Source organism: Schistocerca cancellata, chromosome 9 (assembly GCF_023864275.1).
Source record: "Schistocerca cancellata isolate TAMUIC-IGC-003103 chromosome 9, iqSchCanc2.1, whole genome shotgun sequence".
NCBI lineage: Eukaryota > Metazoa > Arthropoda > Insecta > Orthoptera > Acrididae > Schistocerca > Schistocerca cancellata.
In genome coordinates, this window is record NC_064634.1 from 124,220,299 (window position 1) to 124,241,611 (window position 21,313).

Genomic DNA, 21,313 nt, shown 5'->3' on the forward strand with positions numbered 1-21,313 from the left:
TATACCTCATGATTCAGCACTTGATAATAAAAGTAGGAGGCACTCTCAAAGTGGCGATTCTGTATCCATGTTTGTAAGATTGTTTATTCAAACGGGTTGGCATGAAAATGGATGTGCTAAAACATAAAAAATGTGAATGTACCACAATACTATTAAAATAAAAACAGAATGGAACGTTAAAGCTATACATTTCAACCGATACGTTTAATACGTGAAATTTGAATCTGGAATGGGATTTTCTTTAAGCAACATAAATGAAAAGTAATCGATGTTTTAATTTATTCATACTATTTGAAACATCGTCTTGTGTGAGAAATTAACTGTCTGGCTCAAAGTACGTATGTTGATCTCCCGGTTCAATTAAGGTAGTTCAGTTGGTTCTATAAGCTATTTTTGAAAAGTGTCTTCAACATCAGGTTTGATGGGATTATCTCAAGGGAGCAACCATCCCCGAACTTCCCCTCGACATAAAACATATTACCTCACTGCGAGTAGAATGTTACTCTGACTATCAACGAATGTCAGGCATAATTCGTACAAAGGAAACCTAAAGGAAAGACCTATATCACAAAGTTGCAATTGGTAGAGTATTAGCATGTAAACTGGTTGGTACTAGTTGAAACGAGGAATTTATAACAGTTGTAAGTCAAAGACGAAAGTGTTGATCTGTTACATCAGGACCAATTACTAACATGTAATGTCAGGGAACAAAATACTTGTAGTCAGAAGAAATTGATGAGATGTTGATCGAGTGCTACCCATTGAAATTGAATGTTGAGAGCGGTAGATTCATGAGTATTCTAACACAACAGGACTGCATTAATTTGACGATTATTTGTGACGTTTCTCCATTGAGTGTCTTTTGAAAGGACGATGTCGTGTTATAGCGACTAACTACAGTCACCGTCGCTACACATTATCACACACGACAATCGAACGCATAAGTTGTTGAACTAACATCCAGTAAAAGGGACTGCACCAAAAAAGTAAGCAAGCATTGTAGTCGGTAGTGAAGACACAAACCAGAATTTTCTTTCAGCAACATGGAGGACATCAATGAATCACATCCAAGCATCAATTACAGAGGCAACATTTCTGGGTTGTTTTTGAATGAACAGAACCGTGACAGTCAGAGGTCTCTTTCCAGCAGTGTTGGTATTCCGAGTACTTTGCAAAACGCATGCAACTAGATTTATCAAAAACTGTATCACTTACTCAGTTTCATGACATCTTGTAATTTGATGGATCAGTTACCTCAGACTGCATTGCACTCACGTAAACGTTGTCACACTGACTTCTGTTGGATAACTATGGCATCAGACTGTTTTACACGTGTAACCAACCGCTCCACTATTCACAGTCCGGAAGAGATAAAGGGGAACCGCTACTTGCGGATGATGTTGAATTATGACCTGCTTGTATCCCAGAAATAGGAAGACAGTTTGTCATGGCCACATTCCTTGGTAAATATTTACCTCGTCATATCAGCGGCTTCCAGATAAAGATGAACGAACAGCAGAAGTAAGATTTATGTAACTACCACTCTCATTGTTTATCGCTATCAACCGCGCCGTTCCATCTTGAGCAAAGCGCACTGTAGTCGCCCAACCTCGATGCCGGAGAACTGAAGAGGACGGTGAGTTAAGATCGCTGCTCTTAGTAGCAGCAGTTGGATATTACACCTGTTATTGTAGTCAGCTATTAAATTTCTGCAGACCATCGTGCATTTGCTTTGCCAGGGCTCGCGTCCGCAGTTGAAGTTACTCAACTAATAACCGACGTACTATACTGAGGTGACAAAAGTCGTGGTATAGCGATTGTACATATACAGATGGCGGTAGTATCGCGTACACAAGGTACTCGTAAAAGGACAGTTCATTGGCGGAGCTGTCATTTGTACTCAGGTGGATGAAGTGAAAAGGTTTCCGACGTGATTAAGGCCGCACGACGGAACCTGACAGACGTTGAACACGGAATGGTAGTTGGAGCTAGACGCATGGGACAGTCCATTTCGGAAATCGTTAGGGAATACAACATTCCGAGGTCAGCTAGGTCGACAGTGTGAAGAGCGTCTCGAGAATACCAAATTTCAGCCATTATGTCTCAGTGATCGACGTCCTTCACTTAACGACTGAGAGCAGCGGTGTCAGTGCTAACAGACAACCAATACCTCATGAAATAAATACAGAAATCAATGTGGGACGTACGACGAACGTATCTGGTTGGACTGTGTGGTGAAATGTGGCGTTAACGGGCTACAGCAGCACAAGACCGACGCGAGTGCCTTTGATAACAGCACGACATCACCTACAGCACCTCTCCTAGGTTCGTGGCCATATCGGATGGACTCTAGACGACTGGAAAACAGTAGCCTGATCAGATGAGTCCTGATTTCAGTTGGTAAGAGCTTATGGTAGGGTTCGAGAGTGCTGCACGAGCAACGAAGAAATAGACACAGGTGTCAACAAGGCACTGTGCAAACTGGTGGTGGCAACGTAATGGTGTGTGCTGTGTTTACATGGAATGGACTGGGTCCTCTGGTCCAGTTGAATCGATCCTTGATTGGAAATGTTTATGTTCGGGGGCTACTTGGGAGTATTTTCATGGACGACCAAGCGCCATGTCACAGGGCTCGCTATTGGTTTGAAGAACATTCAGGTCAATTCAAGCGAATGATTTGGCAGTCCAGATGGCCCGGTATGAATCCCATGGAACATTTATAGGACTAATCGAGAGGCCACTTCGTGCACGAACTCCTGCATTGGCAAGAGTTTTGTAATTATGGACGGTTAATGAGGCAACACGGCTCAGAATTTCTGCAGGGTCTTCCAATGACTTGTTGGCTCCTTGCACGTCGAGTTGCCGCGTTACGCCGGCCAAAAGGAGGTCCGAAACGAAGTTAGGAGATATGCCATGACTTTTGTTGCCTCATTGTAAGGTTGTTTTAGCCTCATTTTCGTAATTTAAAAGCGAAAGTTCAATAGCAAGCTTCTTCTATCTTTTTTCAAATATTGTTGTTATCAGTCTGAAGAAGGGTTTGATGTAGTTCTTACGTTACTCTGTCCTTTGCAAGTTTTTAGTACCTGCTTAATTATTTAACTCTACAGCCACTTGAACCTACTGTTGCCCCCCCCCCCCTCCCACACCCTCTACCATTTTTACCAACTTCCACACGTCCCTTGGTTGCCAAACAAAGTATTCTGTGATGTCTAAAGATGCGTTCCATCAACTTATCCCTTTTATGTCAAATTGTACTACAAAGCTTTTTTCTCCTCAGTTCTACGTTGTACTTTTACACAAGTTACTCGATCTACTGATGTAATTTGCACTTCTGCAACACATTTCGAAAGTTTTGAATGTTGGGCTCCATAAGGTTGCCTTTCTGTGCAGCAAACGTGGAATATAAAATTATGAAGACTATAGCAACCAGACGCGGAAACATAATTCATTTATCTTGTTGCAAATCGATTACGACTGATATCAGTCATTTATTTATTTATTTATTATTTATGCATTTATTTTAGCTGGCAAGATTAGGGCCTTCAGGCCCTCTCTTACACCTAACCAGGCATACTCAGATTGAACGAATTTCAGTTTGTACAGAACATTATGGACAAACAACTTTATACAGTGTTAATGTTAAAGAAAAAAATAGAGATTATAATAGTAATACAAGGATAATTATAACAATCACAAAATAATTATAACAATCAATAATAATAATAATAATAATAATAGTAACGACTATGTATATGAAAGTAAACATATTTTTCTTTTATGAATGTCAGTCCTATTGCTAGTTGGGAATTTTTTCGTTATGTTCTTGCAGCTTGTGAGTTATTCACATCGAGCAGAGATATAAGACGATAGAAAGGGGTGAAAGAGATATAGAAGAGGTAGCTAGGTTAGAGGAAGAGAAATATAATGGTAAAATTCGAAGCTATGATCGAGAGGAGAAAAAAAGAGATGAGAGAGGCACAGCAATGGTGGCTATACCGTCCCTAACATGTAAGTTTTGAGTTCCCTCTTGAATGTTGAGTGGTTCTGGATAAGACGCAGATCACTGGGGAGCGCATTCCATAGTCGTATGGCTGGGATGGAGAATGACACGGAGAAAGATTTTGTGTTATGTAAAGGTACAGCCAAGATGCTAGACGTATCCGATCTGGTATTACAGTTGACAGGTGTTTAATGTGAGAAGATAAGTATTTGGGGCACCAGTGACTAAGAAATCGATGAACTGAGAACATCGTGTGGAGATCGCATACCTTATGTGGGTGTATCCAACCTAGCTGGGAGTATGAAGGACTCATATGATCATACAACCGTATATTGCACACGTATCTAACGCAAGCATTCATCACTAGCTCGAGGCATCTCGAATTTTCACTATTTGTGCCGTGTTGAACTACATCGCAGTAGTAAAGATTAGGCAAGACTAGTCATCACTGGTGCATTTCTCTAACCGATACATGCCATAAATAGAAGTACTGTCCTTGGCAGATTTCTATCATGAAGTCATGACTTCTGCCAAAGACAGTACTTCTATTTATGGCATGTATCGGTTAGAAAAATGCACCGATGATGACTGATATCAGTTGAAATCGATTTGCAACAAGATAAATAAATTATGTTTCCGCGACTGGTTGCTACAGTCTTTATAATTTTACGTTTCGAAAGATTCGACCATCTTCTAATCTTCACTAACCGTCGTCCGCGTATGATACACTCCAAATACACACTCTCAGAAAAGGGCTGACTTACTAAAATTGAATAAATAGCCGTATGGCATGACTGACTGGGGATCCCTCAAGTCAAGAGGGATATGTAACCTTCTGGTGGAAGTCTTGCAGCTGGACGCCACTTTGGCGATTAGCGCGCCCCCAACCGACACCAGTAATCCCGTCGAGAAAAGGGTACCTACAGTTAAACGTGGAATCTGAACCCCATTTTGTTCCTGCACATTGTTACATCACTGAGAGGTGAAGGGTATGGCAAAGACAGACTGAAAAATTTCGAGCCCGCGATCTTTAGTTTTCAAGACAAGCGCTTCATCACTAGATCACGAAGCCCGACACTAAAACCAAGTGTTATGTTCGACGTTAACATAATTCTCTTTTCAGAAAAGCTTACACTGACGGAAAATAAACCAAAAGGAGCAAAAGTTGGTAGACGTGTATCTGCATTGGAAAGATTACCTCTACTCAAATTTCGTACCAATCGCGTAAGACTGGCGTTAGTCGCGCCACTACGAGGATGAAAATCAGGTTTGCTTTAAATATGAACAGTGACGGTCGTGAGCTTTAGTTACCTTGGACGTAATGAGTTAGTCAAGAATGCATTCAAGACGACGAAAACGCCAGTATCAACACCTCACTGAGTTTGGACGAAGTCGTGTAACAGCGCTACGTGGAGCTGGATGTTCCTTCCACCATATTGCTGAAAGACTTGGCGTGAACGTAGCCATTGTACACGATTGGTCACGAAAATGTTCGATCACAAGAAGACCTGGCTACGGAGAGCCACGTGACACTACCGACAGGGTTCAAATGGCTCTGAGCACTATGGGACTTAACAGCTATGGTCATCAGTCCCCTAGAACTTAGAACTACTTAAACCTAACTAACCTAAGGACAGCACACAACACCCAGCCATCACGAGGCAGAGAAAATCCCTGACCCCGCCGGGAATCGAACCCGGGCGGGGGAAGCGAGAACGCTACCGCACAACCACGAGATGCGGGCACTACCGACAGGGAAGACCATCGTGTTCAGCACATGGCTCTGGAGCATCCCACTGCATTTACAGAAGCAATTTGAGCAGCAGTTGGCACCACAGTGACACAACGGTTACTTCATGGATAATTCCAAACCAGACGCTCTGTAGCGAGCATTCCGCTGACCCCAAACCAACGCCGTTCGTAACTTCAACTGTGTCCAGCGAGAACTCACTGGAGGGCGGAGCCGGCCGCCGTGGTCTAGCGGTTCTAGGCGCTCAGTCCGGAACCGCGCGACTGCTACGGTCGCAGGTTCGAATCCTGCCTCGGGCATGGATGTGTGTGATGTCCTTAGGTTAGTTAAGTTTAAGTAGTTCTAAGTTCTAGGGGACTGATGACCACAGATGTTAAGTCCCATAGTGCTCAGAGCCCTTGTAGGGCGGAGTGAAGGTCTGTTGTGTTTCCTGATGAAAGCCGGTTCTTCCTAGGTGACAATGATGGCCCTGTGTTGGTTAAAAGGAGGCCAGGTGAGCTACTGCAACCAACCTGCTTGTGGCCAAACACACACGGGACCAACTCCTGGAGTTACGGTCTAGGACGCGATTTAGTATGACTGCAGATATACATTGCTCAACACGTGGGGCGTGAGGTCTCCACAGTACATCGATGTTGTCGCCAGTGGTCGGCGGAAGGTGCACGTGCCCGTCGACCTGGGACCGGACCGCAGCGACGCACGGATGCACGCCAAGACCGTAGGATCCTACGCAGTGCCGTAGGGGACCGCACCGCCACTTCCCAGCAAATTAGGGACACTGTTGCTCCTGGGGTATCGGCGAGGACCATTCGCAACCGTCTCCATGAAGCTGGGCTACGGTCCCGCACACCGTTAGGCCGTCTTCCGCTCACGCCCCAACATCGTGCAGCCCGCCTCCAGTGGTGTCGCGACAGGCGTGAATGGAGGGACGAATGGAGACGTGTCGTCTTCAGCGATGAGAGTCGCTTCTGCCTCGGTGCCAATGATGGTCGTATGCGTGTTTGGCGCCGTGCAGGTGAGCGCCACAATCAGGACTGCATACGACCGAGGCACACAGGGCCAACACCCGGCATCATGGTGTGGGGAGCGATCTCCTACACTGGCCGTACACCACTGGTGATCGTCGAGGGGACACTGAACAGTGCACGGTACATCCAAACCGTCATCGAACCCATCGTTCTACCATTCCTAGACCGGCAAGGGAACTTGCTGTTCCAACAGGACAATGCACGTCCGCATGTATCCCGTGCCACCCAACGTGCTCTAGAAGGTGTAAGTCAACTACCCTGGCCAGCAAGATCTCCGGATCTGTCCCCCATTGAGCATGTTTGGGACTGGATGAAGCGGCGTCTCACACGGTCTGCACGTCCAGCACGAACGCTGGTCCAACTGAGGCGCCAGGTGGAAATGGCATGGCAAGCCGTTCCACAGGACTACATCCAGCATCTCTACGATCGTCTCCATGGGAGAATAGCAGCCTGCATTGCTGCGAAAGGTGGATATACACTGTACTAGTGCCGACATTGTGCATGCTCTGTTGCCTGTGTCTATGTGCCTGTGGTTCTGTCAGTGTGATCATGTGATGTATCTGACCCCAGGAATGTGTCAATAAAGTTTCCCCTTCCTGGGACAATGAATTCACGGTGTTCTTATTTCAATTTCCAGGAGTGTATTTTCGTGGATCTCCAACGCAACCTAATTGCAAATTTATTGATGAATAATCTGGTGATTCGATCTGTTGTGCTGCCATTCATGAACAGTATTCCGGAGGGTGTTTCCCAACAGGATAACGCTTGCCCGCATTCTGCTGTTATAATCCAAAATGCTCTACAGATTGTCGACGTGTTGGCTTGGCCTGTTCGACCACAAGATCTGTCTTCAATCGATCACATTTGGTACTACATCAGACGACAACTACAGTGTCATCCACAACCAGCACTAACCGTCCCTGTATTGACCGATCATGTACAACGGGCATGAAACTTCATCTCACAAACTGACATGCGGCACCTGAGCAACACAATACATGCTCGTTTGTACGCCTGCATTCAACATTCTAGCTGTTACAATGGTTATTAATATATCAGCATTTCACAGTCGCAATAGTTTTTCTCGCACTTACATTAACCTACGGTCTTGCAACGTTAATCACTTAGATATGTTACCTAGACAAATGTATTCCCGAAATTTCGTTGCTCTACATTTATTATTTCTTGGTGTTGGGATTTTTTCCTTTAATATATCTTGCTGTTGGTTGTCCATATTTTATTTCGTCTTCTGATAAGAGCCGGTAGGTGTATTTCCCAAATACAGCCGGCAGACAGCAGTTGAACGACGCTGAACCTTGAGCGGCCATTCTAATAAAAGTTCAGGCCGTTTCAACTTGGCGATGTCATTAGCTTTACCCAAGTTGAAACGACTTAACTTTTAGTGGAATCGCAGAATATGCATCATTCGAAAAGTGAAATTTTATGTGCCCGTCGGGTTGAGTGGTCTCAAATGAGTCTAAATGGACTTTCGGTTTAGCGAAATGCATTAACAACGACTGTGAAACACGAAGAACTTGTTCCGTCTCATGCACTGCCTTGCCTCGCGCTGTCTCCTACCGCCACACACGGACCTACTTAATCGCTGCTGAAGTACTGGTTATTCTTCGTGCTTTACTGTTTTACTTGTGCCTAAACCGAATAACGCACTAGACCAATTTTGGACCGCTCTTTAAAAATGGGCACGTAAAATTCCAATTTAAAAATCATTTTGTTTCTAATGGGAAACATACCGATGCTTTCCGCCGTCAATGGGCGCCGTACGAAAGACGTTTGGCCTGACTCCAGCCACACACTGCAAAAACTAAACTGCAAATATCTGCCGAAACACCAGAGAAAATGCGCCTGACGACTCTTCAAAGAGACACATTTTTGCGACTTCGATATCTCCACTACAAGGAATTCACTCGTACAGCAGTGACTGACAGATGTCGAGTGTGAGCACTTTTAATGAGAGTTTTATTGGCCCTATACATCTATACTAGCATACTTTTGCAATTACACACAAATGTTGTTCGTACATCTGGTAGAAAAAGACTGATAAAGCAGTTTCCCTGAGATCGTAAACCATACGTGCAGGGTGGGCGAGGATGAAATGTTTCGTGTTGAGCCGAGCTAGACCTGCAGACTCTCGCACTCCAGTGAAGCGCTGTCTGTCATTCCAATTAAAGTTCAAGTCTATTCAACTTGGACATCGCGAGCGACGTTACTAAAGTAAAATTCTTGAATATTCAATAGAATGGCCCATCAACGTTTAGCGTCGTTCAACTCCTCTCTCACAGCTGCATTTGGAAGCATTATTTTTTTAATTGCTTTCTTTCATTGGTCTTTTAGGAAAGGTGAAGGGGGGAGGCGGGGCAGTAGAAAGGTGTCTACTCTTCAGGCATGTAGATTTTAATCACAACAGACTTGAGGGTCTAACATTGAAAGATGAAAACTTCAGGTTCCACTGTTCTTGTGTGCGAATTAGACAATACAATTTGGAAAAGGGCATGCTACATTAATTTCTTACGAATAAATGATTCATTGAGGTTTATTTAGCTAAAACATGGATTTATAAACTTTATACACACATCAAAAAAGTTTTGCATCACCTCGTTTTCAAGAGTTCCGGAACTTGTACAGAAAATTGGAACACAGATCAACATAAACATCGTTTCCGCCCTTTATATTGCTCATGAGACCCTCAGAGGTGGTGGTCCGGATTGCTGTACACACCGGTGCCTTTAATACCCAGTAGCACGTCCTCTTGCACTGATGCACGCCTGTATTCGTCGTGGCATACTATCCACAAATTCATCAAGGCACTGTTGATCCAGATTGTCCCACTCCTCAATGGCGATTCGATGTAGATTCCTCAGAGTGGTTGGTGGGTCACGTCGTCCATAAACAGCCCTTTTCAATCTATCCCAGGAATGTTCGATAGGGTTCATGTCTGGAGAACATGCCGCCCACTCTAGTCGAGCGATGTCGTTATCCTGAAGGAAGTCATTCACAAGATGTGCACGATGGGGGCGCAAATCGTCGTCCACGAAGACGAATGCCTCGCCAGTATACTGCCGATATGGTTCCACTATCGGTCGGAGGATAGCACTCGTGTATCGTACAGCCGTTACGGTGCCTTCCATGACCACCAGCAGCGTACGTCGGCCCCACATAAAGCCACCCCAAAACATCAGGGAACCTCCACGTTGCTGCACTCGCTGGACAGTGTGTCTAAGGCGTTGGGTTGCCTCCAAACACGTCTCCGACGATTGTCTGGTTGAAGGCAAATGCGACACTTATTGGTGAAGAAAACATGATGCCAATCCTGAACGGTCGATTCGCCATGTTGTTGGGCCCATCTGTTCCGCGCTGCATGGTGTCTTGGTTTGCAAAGATGGACCTCGCCATGGGCTTCAAGAGTGAGGTTGCGCATCATGCAGCCTATTGAGCTCAGTTTTAGACGTAAAACGACGTCCTGTGGGTGCACGAAAAGCATTATTCAACACGGCGGGGTTGCTGTCAGGGTTCCTCCGAACAGTAATCCGTAGGTAGCGGTCATCCACTGCACTAATAGCCCTTGGGCGGCCTGAGCGAGGCATGTCATCGACAGTTCCTGTCTCTCTGTAATTCCTCCATGTCCGAACAACATCGCTTTGATTCACTCCGAGACGCCTGGACACTACCCTTGTTGAGAGCCCTTCCTGGCACGAAGTAACAATGCGGACGCGATTAAACAGCGGTACTGACCGTCTAGGCATGGTTGAACTACAGACAACACGAGCCGTGTACCACCTTCCTGGTGGAATGACTGGAACTGTTCAGCTGTCGGACCCCCTCCGTATAACAGGCGCTACTCATGCATGGTTGTTTACATCTTTGTGTGGGTTTAGTGACAAGAACAGTCAAAGGGACTGTGTGTGTGATACAATATCCACAGTCAACGTCTATCTTCAGGATTTCTGGGAACCGGGGTGAGCCAAAATTTTTTTTGATGTGTGTACTATGAATAACTGCTGTCGCAGTAATATTGTAGTGTTCCGGGAGTATTGTCAAACTAAATTGGCGCGGAGTGTTTAATTGTCGTGTTATTCAGGGCATTGGCGTAAGGAGGTGCAGTCTCATTTAAATTATTTGGTATATGACGATCAATAAAAAAAAATTGCGACATTGTCTCGCCAAGTCGACTAATGTCTGCAGTCTGCTAACACAGCGTCCCGCTGACCACAGCGCTTTAAACTCTTCATCTCCTACGGAAAACACGTAAATAATCTGACATTCGCGTACGAGATTTATCTCTGTAGTGTATCTAAAACTGTAAAAAAAATCCATAATTTCAATTACGGTAAGAATTATTTCAGCGTTTTTTAAAATGGTTGGAGTTTTCCTGTCCTGGGAACCGCTTTAAACGTATCACGCCATATCACCAAAACTGTAAACGTCACTGAAATTATTTTCATTTATTACAATAATACCTTTATCGGTGACGGATGTTACCGAAGTAGCTTATCGCATTGTTTGCTACATATAAGCTTCGGAAAAAAGGCTTACTTGAAAAGTATTTAATTCGAAACTAGGTGAAGTTTAATGTGTCTACCTCCTACAAAAATGTAAATATTCTGGAATTCACACATACAAGCGTATAAAGATTCAGTTCTTAATTTTAATCAGTGTCAGACTTCCATGATTTTCTTGAGATAATAGAAATTTTTACCGCCGGAAAAAAGGCACAGTGCTATGAACAGTAGAAGTGGTAACACAGCGGGAGCCGAAAATGCCAGGTTCCCAGTGATGTACTGCCAGCGGGAGCAGTGTTGACCGAAAGTAGTCAAATGCCAACTACTTCAAATCGTTACAACATGGAAAGGCTGTAACAAATATGCCTGAAAAGGTTGTGCACAGAATCGTGGTTTGGTGGGAGAGGGGAGATCTCTTGGTGCTCGATACCTATTTGAGCTAGCGACAGTGACATTGGGTAAAGAGTTTTTGGTTTAGCCCGGCCCAGCGGCCATTTGTGTGACCATTCGAATGTCTTACTATAGTTACAGATGTTACAGTATGTTAAGCAGTGTTTGAATGACGAATTAAAGCTAGCTCCAGGGAAACTTTTGCAAATCGATTAATTCATTTTGCAAAAGATTTTACTTAGGCTGAAACTAATGCTCAGCTAATAGCACCATTTATATGTGCTCAGTTCGGATTCTATATGCAAAACTGTCACCCTCCTTCAGATTTTGAGTGCAAAACCAGTCATCCTTTTAACTCTGGACTGGAGCGAGACTGACTGTACAAATTTGGTCGAGTGGTGTATCGGACCTCTCTCTAAGAAACGTTTTAACCGTATGAAAAATCTTACTTTGTTTGGATTTTACGAGCAAGAAACACGTTTTTCTGAGAGGTTTTTGAAGGGCGTCACAACTATAAATTTGTGGTGGTAAGATTCTATGAGACCAAACTGCTAAGGTCATCGGTCCCTAGCCTTACACACTACGTAATCTAACTGAAACTAACTTACACTAACGGTAACACACACACCCATGCCCGAGGAGGACTCGAACCTCTGACGGCGTGAGCCGCGCGAACCGTGGCAAGGCGTCCAAGACCGCACGGTTACCCTGCGCGGCGCCACAACTATACTTTAACCTTGTACGAAGCTCTTCAAACTTTGCACGAAGGCAGAGAGATGGATAAAGTCAAAACGATTTTTTTTATCCAATAATTTTTATCCGTTGTCGAGATACAATGGCTTAAAGTCGAGTTAACCGTAGCATGTGAATTCGTTCTTAAGTCAACTCGATGCGCGGAAAGGGTTAAGTGAATCAAACAAATAATAAATGCATTCATACAATAAAATTAAGAACTCGCTTTCAAAAGCGTAGCCTCATTCGGATTTTATACGCCAAAAATGTTTTATACGTTTTTTACGCTCTTTTTCTATGTTCAAATTTATGTGAATCAGTTCAGATTTTATAAACTCCCTCCGAACAAGCCTCGGAAGACCTAAGGGTACCGACAGACCACCATGTCATCCTGAGCCGATAGGTGTCACTGGATGCTGATATAAAGTGGCATACCGTCTCCAGGTGTTGTCAGTTTCCGTGATCGGAGCCGTTATTTCTCTATCAAGTAACTCGTCACCTGGCCTCACAAGGATTGAGTGCAATCCGCTTGCCAACAGCGCTCGGCGGACTCGGACGCTCACCCATCCAAGTGCTATGCCAACCCGAAAGTGCTTAACTTCGACGCTCTAATGGGTACCGGTGTTACCAAAGAGGCAATACCATTGGCCCAAATTTTGTAAGAAAGTAAACAAATATACGTAATTAATGGCCGTCCTGTTTTGTGAAAGCTTTATCCGCTGCTACGATATAAGCAACATGGTTCGAACGGCAATAAATAAGCCTATAACACACCAGTCCGCGCCCGAGTCAACAAAAGTCTACATCGGTTCCCAAATTATGGCACACTAATGTCAAAACCATGGCAGTGTCATAAACGTTGGGAACCAGAATGAAAAATGCTCCTATCGTAGCACAAAAAAAGAGAATAAATCCTGGGCACAGTTAGTGATGAAAACGAAGGAAACTTGTTTTTCGTCTATCTGGCACGTTCAGAGACATTTAAGTCAAAACATCTTGACATATTGGGGTTTTTTAACGAGTTAACCTTGCTTCCGCAGTGCAGTGAGCTCTCTTCGCTACAGGTGTTGGCACACTTGAATCTTGCTACTTATATGTTAAAACCCCTGATTATGTGGCCAAAATCGAGAAAATTCGCCAGTAATAGTGAACATTGTGTGATATCATGTGGCTGGAGAGCATACATGAAATAGCTAAAAAAGTTTTTGTGGGGGGTGGGGGGAACTTCTGGGGGTGGATTTGTTTGGAGGACTTGGGAGCTAAAATAATTTTGCTCGAATATGTGAAGATGTATTGATTTAAATGTCTTTGAAGCTGTCAGATAAGTTGAAAAGCTAGCGCCCTTGTTTCATATCCCTAACTACGTTCAGTTTTCTTTATGCTGTATCTGGTGCATTTTTCGTTCTGGTTGGAATATATCTAACAAATAATTGAGGACGATAGATGCAACTGCTAGTCAGAGGCGACGAGGATGTCGTGATCAGCAGAAAATTACCCAAAAAAGATACGTTCGGGAGAAAGAAGTCGAGTACGGATGACAAGGCGGAATGGAATTTGTTGTTTACAGGAGCAGCAAAACTTGATCTTAACGGTAATCCATGCATCACTTGCATGAGCATGACCAACCATTACTTATTTTTGTGTCATTTTCATTCTGACCAGTAGGAGGAAAGCAGCTTGGCAGCGTTTGATACGTAAAATGCATAAAATATATTGACTGTAGTAGAAACCATTATCTTAAGCTTGAGGAGAAAGTAATGTGAGCGATCTAAAACTCCAACTGCACACGCCCCACACCATTACAGAGCCTCCACCAGCTTCAACAGTACCCCGCTGACTTGCAGGGTCCATGGATTCATGAGACTCCTGGTTCCACAAACACTGACATTGGACTGTTGATGACTGGAAGGTTGTTGCCTGGTCGGACGAGTCTCGTTTCAAACTGTATTGAGTGGATGGACGTGTACGGCTGCAAAAGTCACTGCATAATTGAATGTGGAAACACTGTTAGCCCCTAGGAAAGACGAAGGGAGCTCCATAAACAGAGAATTATAGGGAGAGCTGGAGTTCCAAAGCCACTCATCACCGATGCAAAAGCCCACAACAGGAAAACTTAAGCCATAAAACTTGGACTGTGGAGCAATGGAAGAATGTCGTTTGGGCGGGTGAATCTTGTTTCACACTGTGTCCAAGTAATGGCCGAGTTTACGTTCCAGCAGTGAAAAATGAGGGGGTTCACTGATGATTTGGGGAAGGTCGCATTAGTGCTAAGCATTATATAACCATTTTGGCTGATCACATGCGTCCAATGTTGCAATGTTTGTTCCCCAGTGTTCATGCCGTGTTGCAATACGACAAGGCTCCTGGCCGCAGCTCGCATAGTCCAGGACTGGTTTTGTGAGCACGAGGAGGAGTTGTCGCATCTCCCCTGGCCACCATGATCACCAGATTCAATATTATTGAGCCTTTGTGGTCTACTTTGGACCGAAAAGTGCGTGATCGCCATCCATCTCCATCTTCGTTACCTGAAATTGTCACTATTTTGCAGGAGGAACCATACAGGATCTTTATTTATTTGTTCCAAGATGAATGGCAGCTGTTTTGAATGTTAACCGTTTCCCTGCACGTATTAGGCATGCTAATGAGTTCTGTTTCCACATTTTTTTCCGTCCGCTTGTGAGGGTACTGGTGTGTAGCATCTGTAAGTGGTTGTTCTTTGGAGGGCGGCAATGCCCAGTGGCGCAGAGAGTCGCAAGCAGAGGCAGTTGTTGAAAGGCTGTGGAAAGTGTAGGCTGCGTGTTTATGTTTGTGCAGTGTAATAAAGGAAATAAAACATAAACACACTATTATTCAAACTGTGTGCCACTGCTATTAAACATAGAGATAAATCCTTCGCTACTCAACCGCCTTTGGCTCACGCAGCCTACACCTTTCACAGCCTCTCAACAACTGCCTCTGCTTGCGACTCTCTGCGCCACTGGGCATTGTCGCCCTCCAAAGAACAGCCACCTACAGATACTACACACCAGTACCCTCACACGCTGTACGTGCCTGGCTGATACTCTCGACTTTTGAACCGGCACTCGCGCCATTTTTAAGCCTACTTAACTAGGTGTCCCGTTGCTTTTGCAGATGGGAGCCAGCGGTGCGCAGCTGCTGTTGGCAGCCCTGGCGCTTGTGGCGTGCCTCGCAGAGGGCGCCCGCGCGGCCCACGTGCTGGTCGTGTTCCCCGTGGGCTCGGGCAGCCACCGCAACCTGGGCCAGGCCATAGCGAGGGGACTGCACGCGCGCGGACACCGCGTCACCGTCGTGTCGCCGTTCCCCAGGCAGCAGCCGCTGCAAAACTGGACCGACGTCGCAATCCCCAACACCATACACTTCTTTGGGCGTAAGTATGCAGAAATTTGACTAACGCAGAGTTCATATTGTCACAACACAAAGGAACTTATTATTATTTTGAGTTTTTTGTCATTACAGAAGCTTATCTCCAACACAATAATTTACTTGGAAATTACAATACGAAGAATAAGCGTTTTTAGACTATATTCTCAAAATATTCCTCCAAGTGTTTCGATCTTGTGTGTCCTCTTCCTCTGCGCCCATTCTCCTCATTGTGTGCTGTACATTTTGTAGCCAGGTGGTCATAGGTCGTCCTCTTCTTCTCCCCCCCCCCCCCCTCTGGTTCCCACTCCAGTATCAATTTTGGTATTCTGACTTCCTCCATTCGTCGTACATGCCCGTACCACTAATTTCTTCCTATCCATTACGTCATATATTCTTTCTTTTATTTCCATTCTCCTTATTATTTAGGTGTTCCTTATCTTCTCTTTCCTGGAGTGTCTTGCCGATCTTCTCCAGAAGTGCATCTCTAGAGCTTGTAATTTTTTAATGTGCTTCACGTTAATTGTCCAGGTCTCCGTTCCATACAGAACCACACTCTCTAATACAGATTTGTATATTAATTTTTTAGTTCTGCTCATTACATTCCTGCTCTATACGACTGAGTTAAGCATCCCAATGACCTTCCGTCCGCTACTAATTCTTTTATTGATTTCTGACTCTGATTTTCCCTCGTTTTCTAAAATGGATCCCAAATAATAGAAAGTGTTTAACTTTTTGATTTTCTTCTTCAATGTATAGCTCATTTGAATCATCAGTCAGTTATTCTGATTTTTGGTAATTAATCTTCAAATCTCAAGTTTTGTATGCTAATGCTAGTTGATTGCACATATAGTTAGCATCCTCCCCATCTTGTGCTACGACTACTTGATCATCAGCAAACAATAAATGATGTAGGTAACCTCCATCTCTTATTTCTAATCCCATATTATTACATTTACGAGACCATGTTCTAAGGATAATATCTATATAGATTTTAAATAATGATGCTGACATGGAACAGCCCAGTAAAAGGTCTTTGCTTGTTCTAAATTTCTGTGAAAGTATATTACCAACTTTCACTTGGCAAATGTTACCTTTATACATCTGTTGTATTATTTTAATCATGGAAGGGTTTATGTTTGCGATATGTAGTGCTCTCCAACGTAATTTTCTTGGAACAGTATCATACGCTTTTTTAAGATCTATGAAAATTAATCCTATATTTTTTTATTTTTCCCTATGTTTCCTCAAAATCTGTCGGAATGTGAAAATATGGTCTACACATGATCTCCCAGCCGTGAAACCACATTATTCTTCTTGGGTTTAAAATTTTTTGCCAATTTGTTTTTAATTACTTTCGCAAAAATTCTTATTAACATGTTTGTAACACAAATTCCTCGATAGTTTGAACAAATTTTCCGATCTCCTTTCTTAAATATGGTCCAGGTGTTTTACAATTCTTTCCTGTTCTCAACGCCTGAAGTACATCACTTTCTAAAATCTGGATCCCATGATCTTCATGTCCATTTTCTTCCACAGGAACTTATAACTTTCGTTTCAACACCTATGTAACTGAATAAATATCCACTTGAAAGAAAAAAAATGGAAAAAATTATGTTTCATAACCATTAACGAAGCATTATAGAGTACGTAAAATCAAATCGAAGACTTTTTATACCTGTCAGGTATAATTGGGTATTTCCAGAGTTGTGCAACTACTGCAGGATAGTGTAGACTACCATAAGTGAGCGTAGAGTACGGTAGTTTTCTTAGTAGCTTTGGTCATTCAAGGTCATATTCGTGTTATTTGGTGTGTTGGATACCTATCGAGCCTTACCTCATAACGATCGCTTTCTTTACAGGAAGTGGCGAACCATCTAGAAACTGAATAAGGATTTATAAGGGTTAGTCAAAATACGGAACATTTTCGTTCTACGTAGACATCCTCCTGTCTCTTAGGTGTACATAAACGGTATTTATAGCAAAACTGAAACTTAATTCAGATTTTATTCGAAAATTGTTGATTTGTAACGTGAAACAGGCAGATGTAGTAAAAATAAAGAAAACAATACAGATCTATCATGCAGCGCTACAAAACGCAATTTCTTCAACAAAAAGATAAAAAAACGCAAAACAGAAATATATCGAACATTGCTTCAATACTCTGTCGAACTTACATAAAACGTGTTTCTGTCATACATAAGCAATTTTCACTTTTATCAGTAATAACAGGAAACTCTTGTCTTTAATCAAGAATTTTCTATTGGATACAAAATGACAACAATAATTATATACAGGGTGACAATTATTGACCTATATGAAATACAATCGTCATAACTTCTGAAGGGTTGGCGTTAGGACATTCAAACTGCATGACTGCCAACAGGGCATGATGGCAATTACACTCCTGGAAATTGAAATAAGAACACCGTGAATTCATTGTCCCAGGAAGGGGAAACTTTATTGACACATTCCTGGGGTCAGATACATCACATGATCACACTGACAGAACCACAGGCACATAGACACAGGCAACAGAGCATGCACAATGTCGGCACTAGTACAGTGTATATCCACCTTTAGCAGCAATGCAGGCTGCTATTCTCCCATGGAGACGATCGTAGAGATGCTGGATGTAGTCCTGTGGAACGGCTTGCCATGCCATTTCCACCTGGCGCCTCAGTTGGACCAGCGTTCGTGCTGGACGTGCAGACCGCGTGAGACGACGCTTCATCCAGTCCCAAACATGCTCAATGGGGGACAGATCCGGAGATCTTGCTGGCCAGGGTAGTTGACTTACACCTTCTAGAGCACGTTGGGTGGCACGGGATACATGCGGACGTGCATTGTCCTGTTGGAAAAGCAAGTTCCCTTGCCAGTCTAGGAATGGTACAACGATGGGTTCGATGACGGTTTGGATGTACCGTGCACTATTCAGTGTCCCCTCGACGATCACCAGTGGTGTACGGCCAGTGTAGGAGATCGCTCCCCACACCATGATGCCGGGTGTTGGCCCTGTGTGCCTCGGTCGTATGCAGCCCTGATTGTGGCGCTCACCTGCACGGCGCCAAACACGCATACGACCATCATTGACACCAAGGCAGAAGCGACTCTCATCGCTGAAGACGACACGTCTCCATTCGTCCCTCCATTCACGCCTGTCGCGACACCACTGGAAGCGGGCTGCACGATGTTGGAGGCGTGAGCGGAAGACGGCCTAACGGTGTGCGGGACCGTAGCCCAGCTTCATGGAGACGGTTGCGAATGGTCCTCGCCCATACCCCAGGAGCAACAGTGTCCCTAATTTGCTGGGAAGTGGCGGTGCGGTCCCCTACGGCACTGCGTAGGATCCTACGGTCTTGGCGTGCATCCGTGCGTCGCTGCGGTCCGGTCCCAGGTCGACGGGCACGTGCACCTTCCGCCGACCACTGGCGACAACATCGATGTACTGTGGAGACCTCACGCCCCACGTGTTGAGCAATTCGGCGGTACGTCCACCCGGCCTCCCGCATGCCCACTATACGCCCTCGCTCAAAGTCCGTCAACTGCACATACGGTTCACGTCCACGCTGTCGCGGCATGCTACCAGTGTTAAAGACTGCGATGGAGCTCCGTATGCCACGGCAAACTGGCTGACACTGACGGCGGCGGTGCACAAATGCTGCGCAGCTAACGCCATTCGACGGCCAACACCGCGGTTCCTGGTGTGTCCGCTGTGCCGTGCGTGTGATCATTGCTTGTACAGCCCTCTCGCAGTGTCCGGAGCAAGTATGGTGGGTCTGACACATCGGTGTCAATGTGTTCTTTTTTCCATTTCCAGGAGTATAGTAAGGTTTGGTTTAGCGGCGAAGCCCATTTACATTTGGATGGGTTCGTCAATGAGCAAAACTGGCGCATTTAGGGGACTGTGTGGTGTGCAATGTCCAGTCACAGAATAATCGGCCTGATAGTCCGCGATGGCGCAGTGACTACCGAACGATACGTGAAGATTTTGAAAGATGATTTTATCCCAATTGTTCAAAGTTACCGTGATTCCGACAAGATGTGGTTCATGCAAGACGGAACTCGACCCCAACGAAGCAGGAGAGTGTTTGATGTAGTGGAGGAGCACTTTGGGGACCGCATTCTGGCTCTGGGGTACCCAGAGGCCACTGGCTTGGGCCTTGATTGGCCGCCTTATTCCCCGGATCTGAACACATGCGACTCCTTTTTGTGGGGCTATATTAAAGACAATGTGTACAGCAATAACCCCAAAACCTTTCCTGAGCTGAAAATAGCCATTCAAGAGGTCATCGACAGCATCGATTTTCCGACACTTCAGCGGGTCATGCAGAATTTTGCTGTTTCATTCATGAATACTACATACAGAACAACATGAATAGCGTATGGACAAAGGAGGAAATGTGTGTCTTAATACCTAACTGTAAAAGAAAAAGTGTGATTTTCGAGCTAGATAAGCAGACGATGATGCTGGCGGGAGCTGCAGTCACAAATCACGTTAACTTGCACGTACAATGTGACGTGGGCCTGTCTCTCCTGCGGTTGGTTTCAGCGTCTGCACACTAAGATTTTGTTTCTTTCGATTTCTAACAGTTGCGTGGTTAACATGTTTTCTGCTGTTACTGTTATTTGTCGTGTGATACTGAACAGTGCCAGAAGTGTTCATTTTTTCCAAGCGCTGTTAGAGAACGGAAAGGTAGAGAAACAGTATCAAGATGTTTCAAAGAACCCTCTGCCAGGCACTCAAGTCAGACTTGCAGAATAGTCATGTAGACGTAGATGTAGAATGAAGTTCATCAGTCCGCAGCTCGCGGTCGTGCGGTAGCGTTATTGCTTACCGCGCCCGGGTTCCCGGGTTCGATTCCCGGCGGGGTTAGGGATTTTCTCTGCCTCGTGACGACTGGGTGTTGTGTGATGTCCTTAGGTTAGTTAGGTTTAAGTAGTTCTAAGTTCTAGGGGACTGATGACCACAGATGTTAAGTCCCATAGTGCTCAGAGCCATTTGAACCATTTTGAAGTTCATCAAATGTTATTCAGTGGAAATGCTCGATTTCACTCTCTTCGCCAGGGCACTGCCGTACAAGGTAAATCAAGGGAAACAGTACGCATGTCATTTGCATACACTGTAAAAATTGTTCTTGATAGTGAGCCTAAATATGCTGTTGCTATCGACAAGACAGCTACCGCGGCAAAGCGAAAGGAGATGATTAGCATGAGCCCCGAAACGTCGAAATAAGTGATAAATTTAAACAAGGTGGAGGATATGGACCTAATACTCCACCACAAGCCACTGTTCCCCACATACAAAATCTACGAGATGAAAAAACTTGTGGGCATACAGTTGTTACGCTACCTCCTTGTCAGTGCCATTCAACCCAATATTATTGATACGGACCCAAATTTAAAGTTATCTTACCACCAACAATGAAACACTATACTGCCCCACATGGAAAAAAATCAGCTTCTCTTTTCACTGGAATGAAAACTGACGTTTAATTTAAATCGTCACACGTTG

The 21,313-nt window shown here is 44.5% G+C and overlaps 1 protein-coding gene across 1 annotated transcript in view; it reads left to right on the top strand.

Moving 5' to 3' along the window:
* Positions 1 to 1,566: 1,566 nt before the first annotated feature.
* LOC126101024 (UDP-glycosyltransferase UGT5-like) overlaps positions 1,567 to 21,313 on the top strand; it is a 58,102-nt gene continuing 38,355 nt past the window's right edge. Inside the window, exons 1-2 of the mRNA XM_049911689.1 lie at positions 1,567 to 1,636; positions 15,550 to 15,805. Of these exons, the coding sequence (XP_049767646.1) occupies positions 15,550 to 15,805 (256 nt within the window). The 5' untranslated portion in view covers positions 1,567 to 1,636. The remainder of the gene's footprint in view (positions 1,637 to 15,549; positions 15,806 to 21,313) is intronic.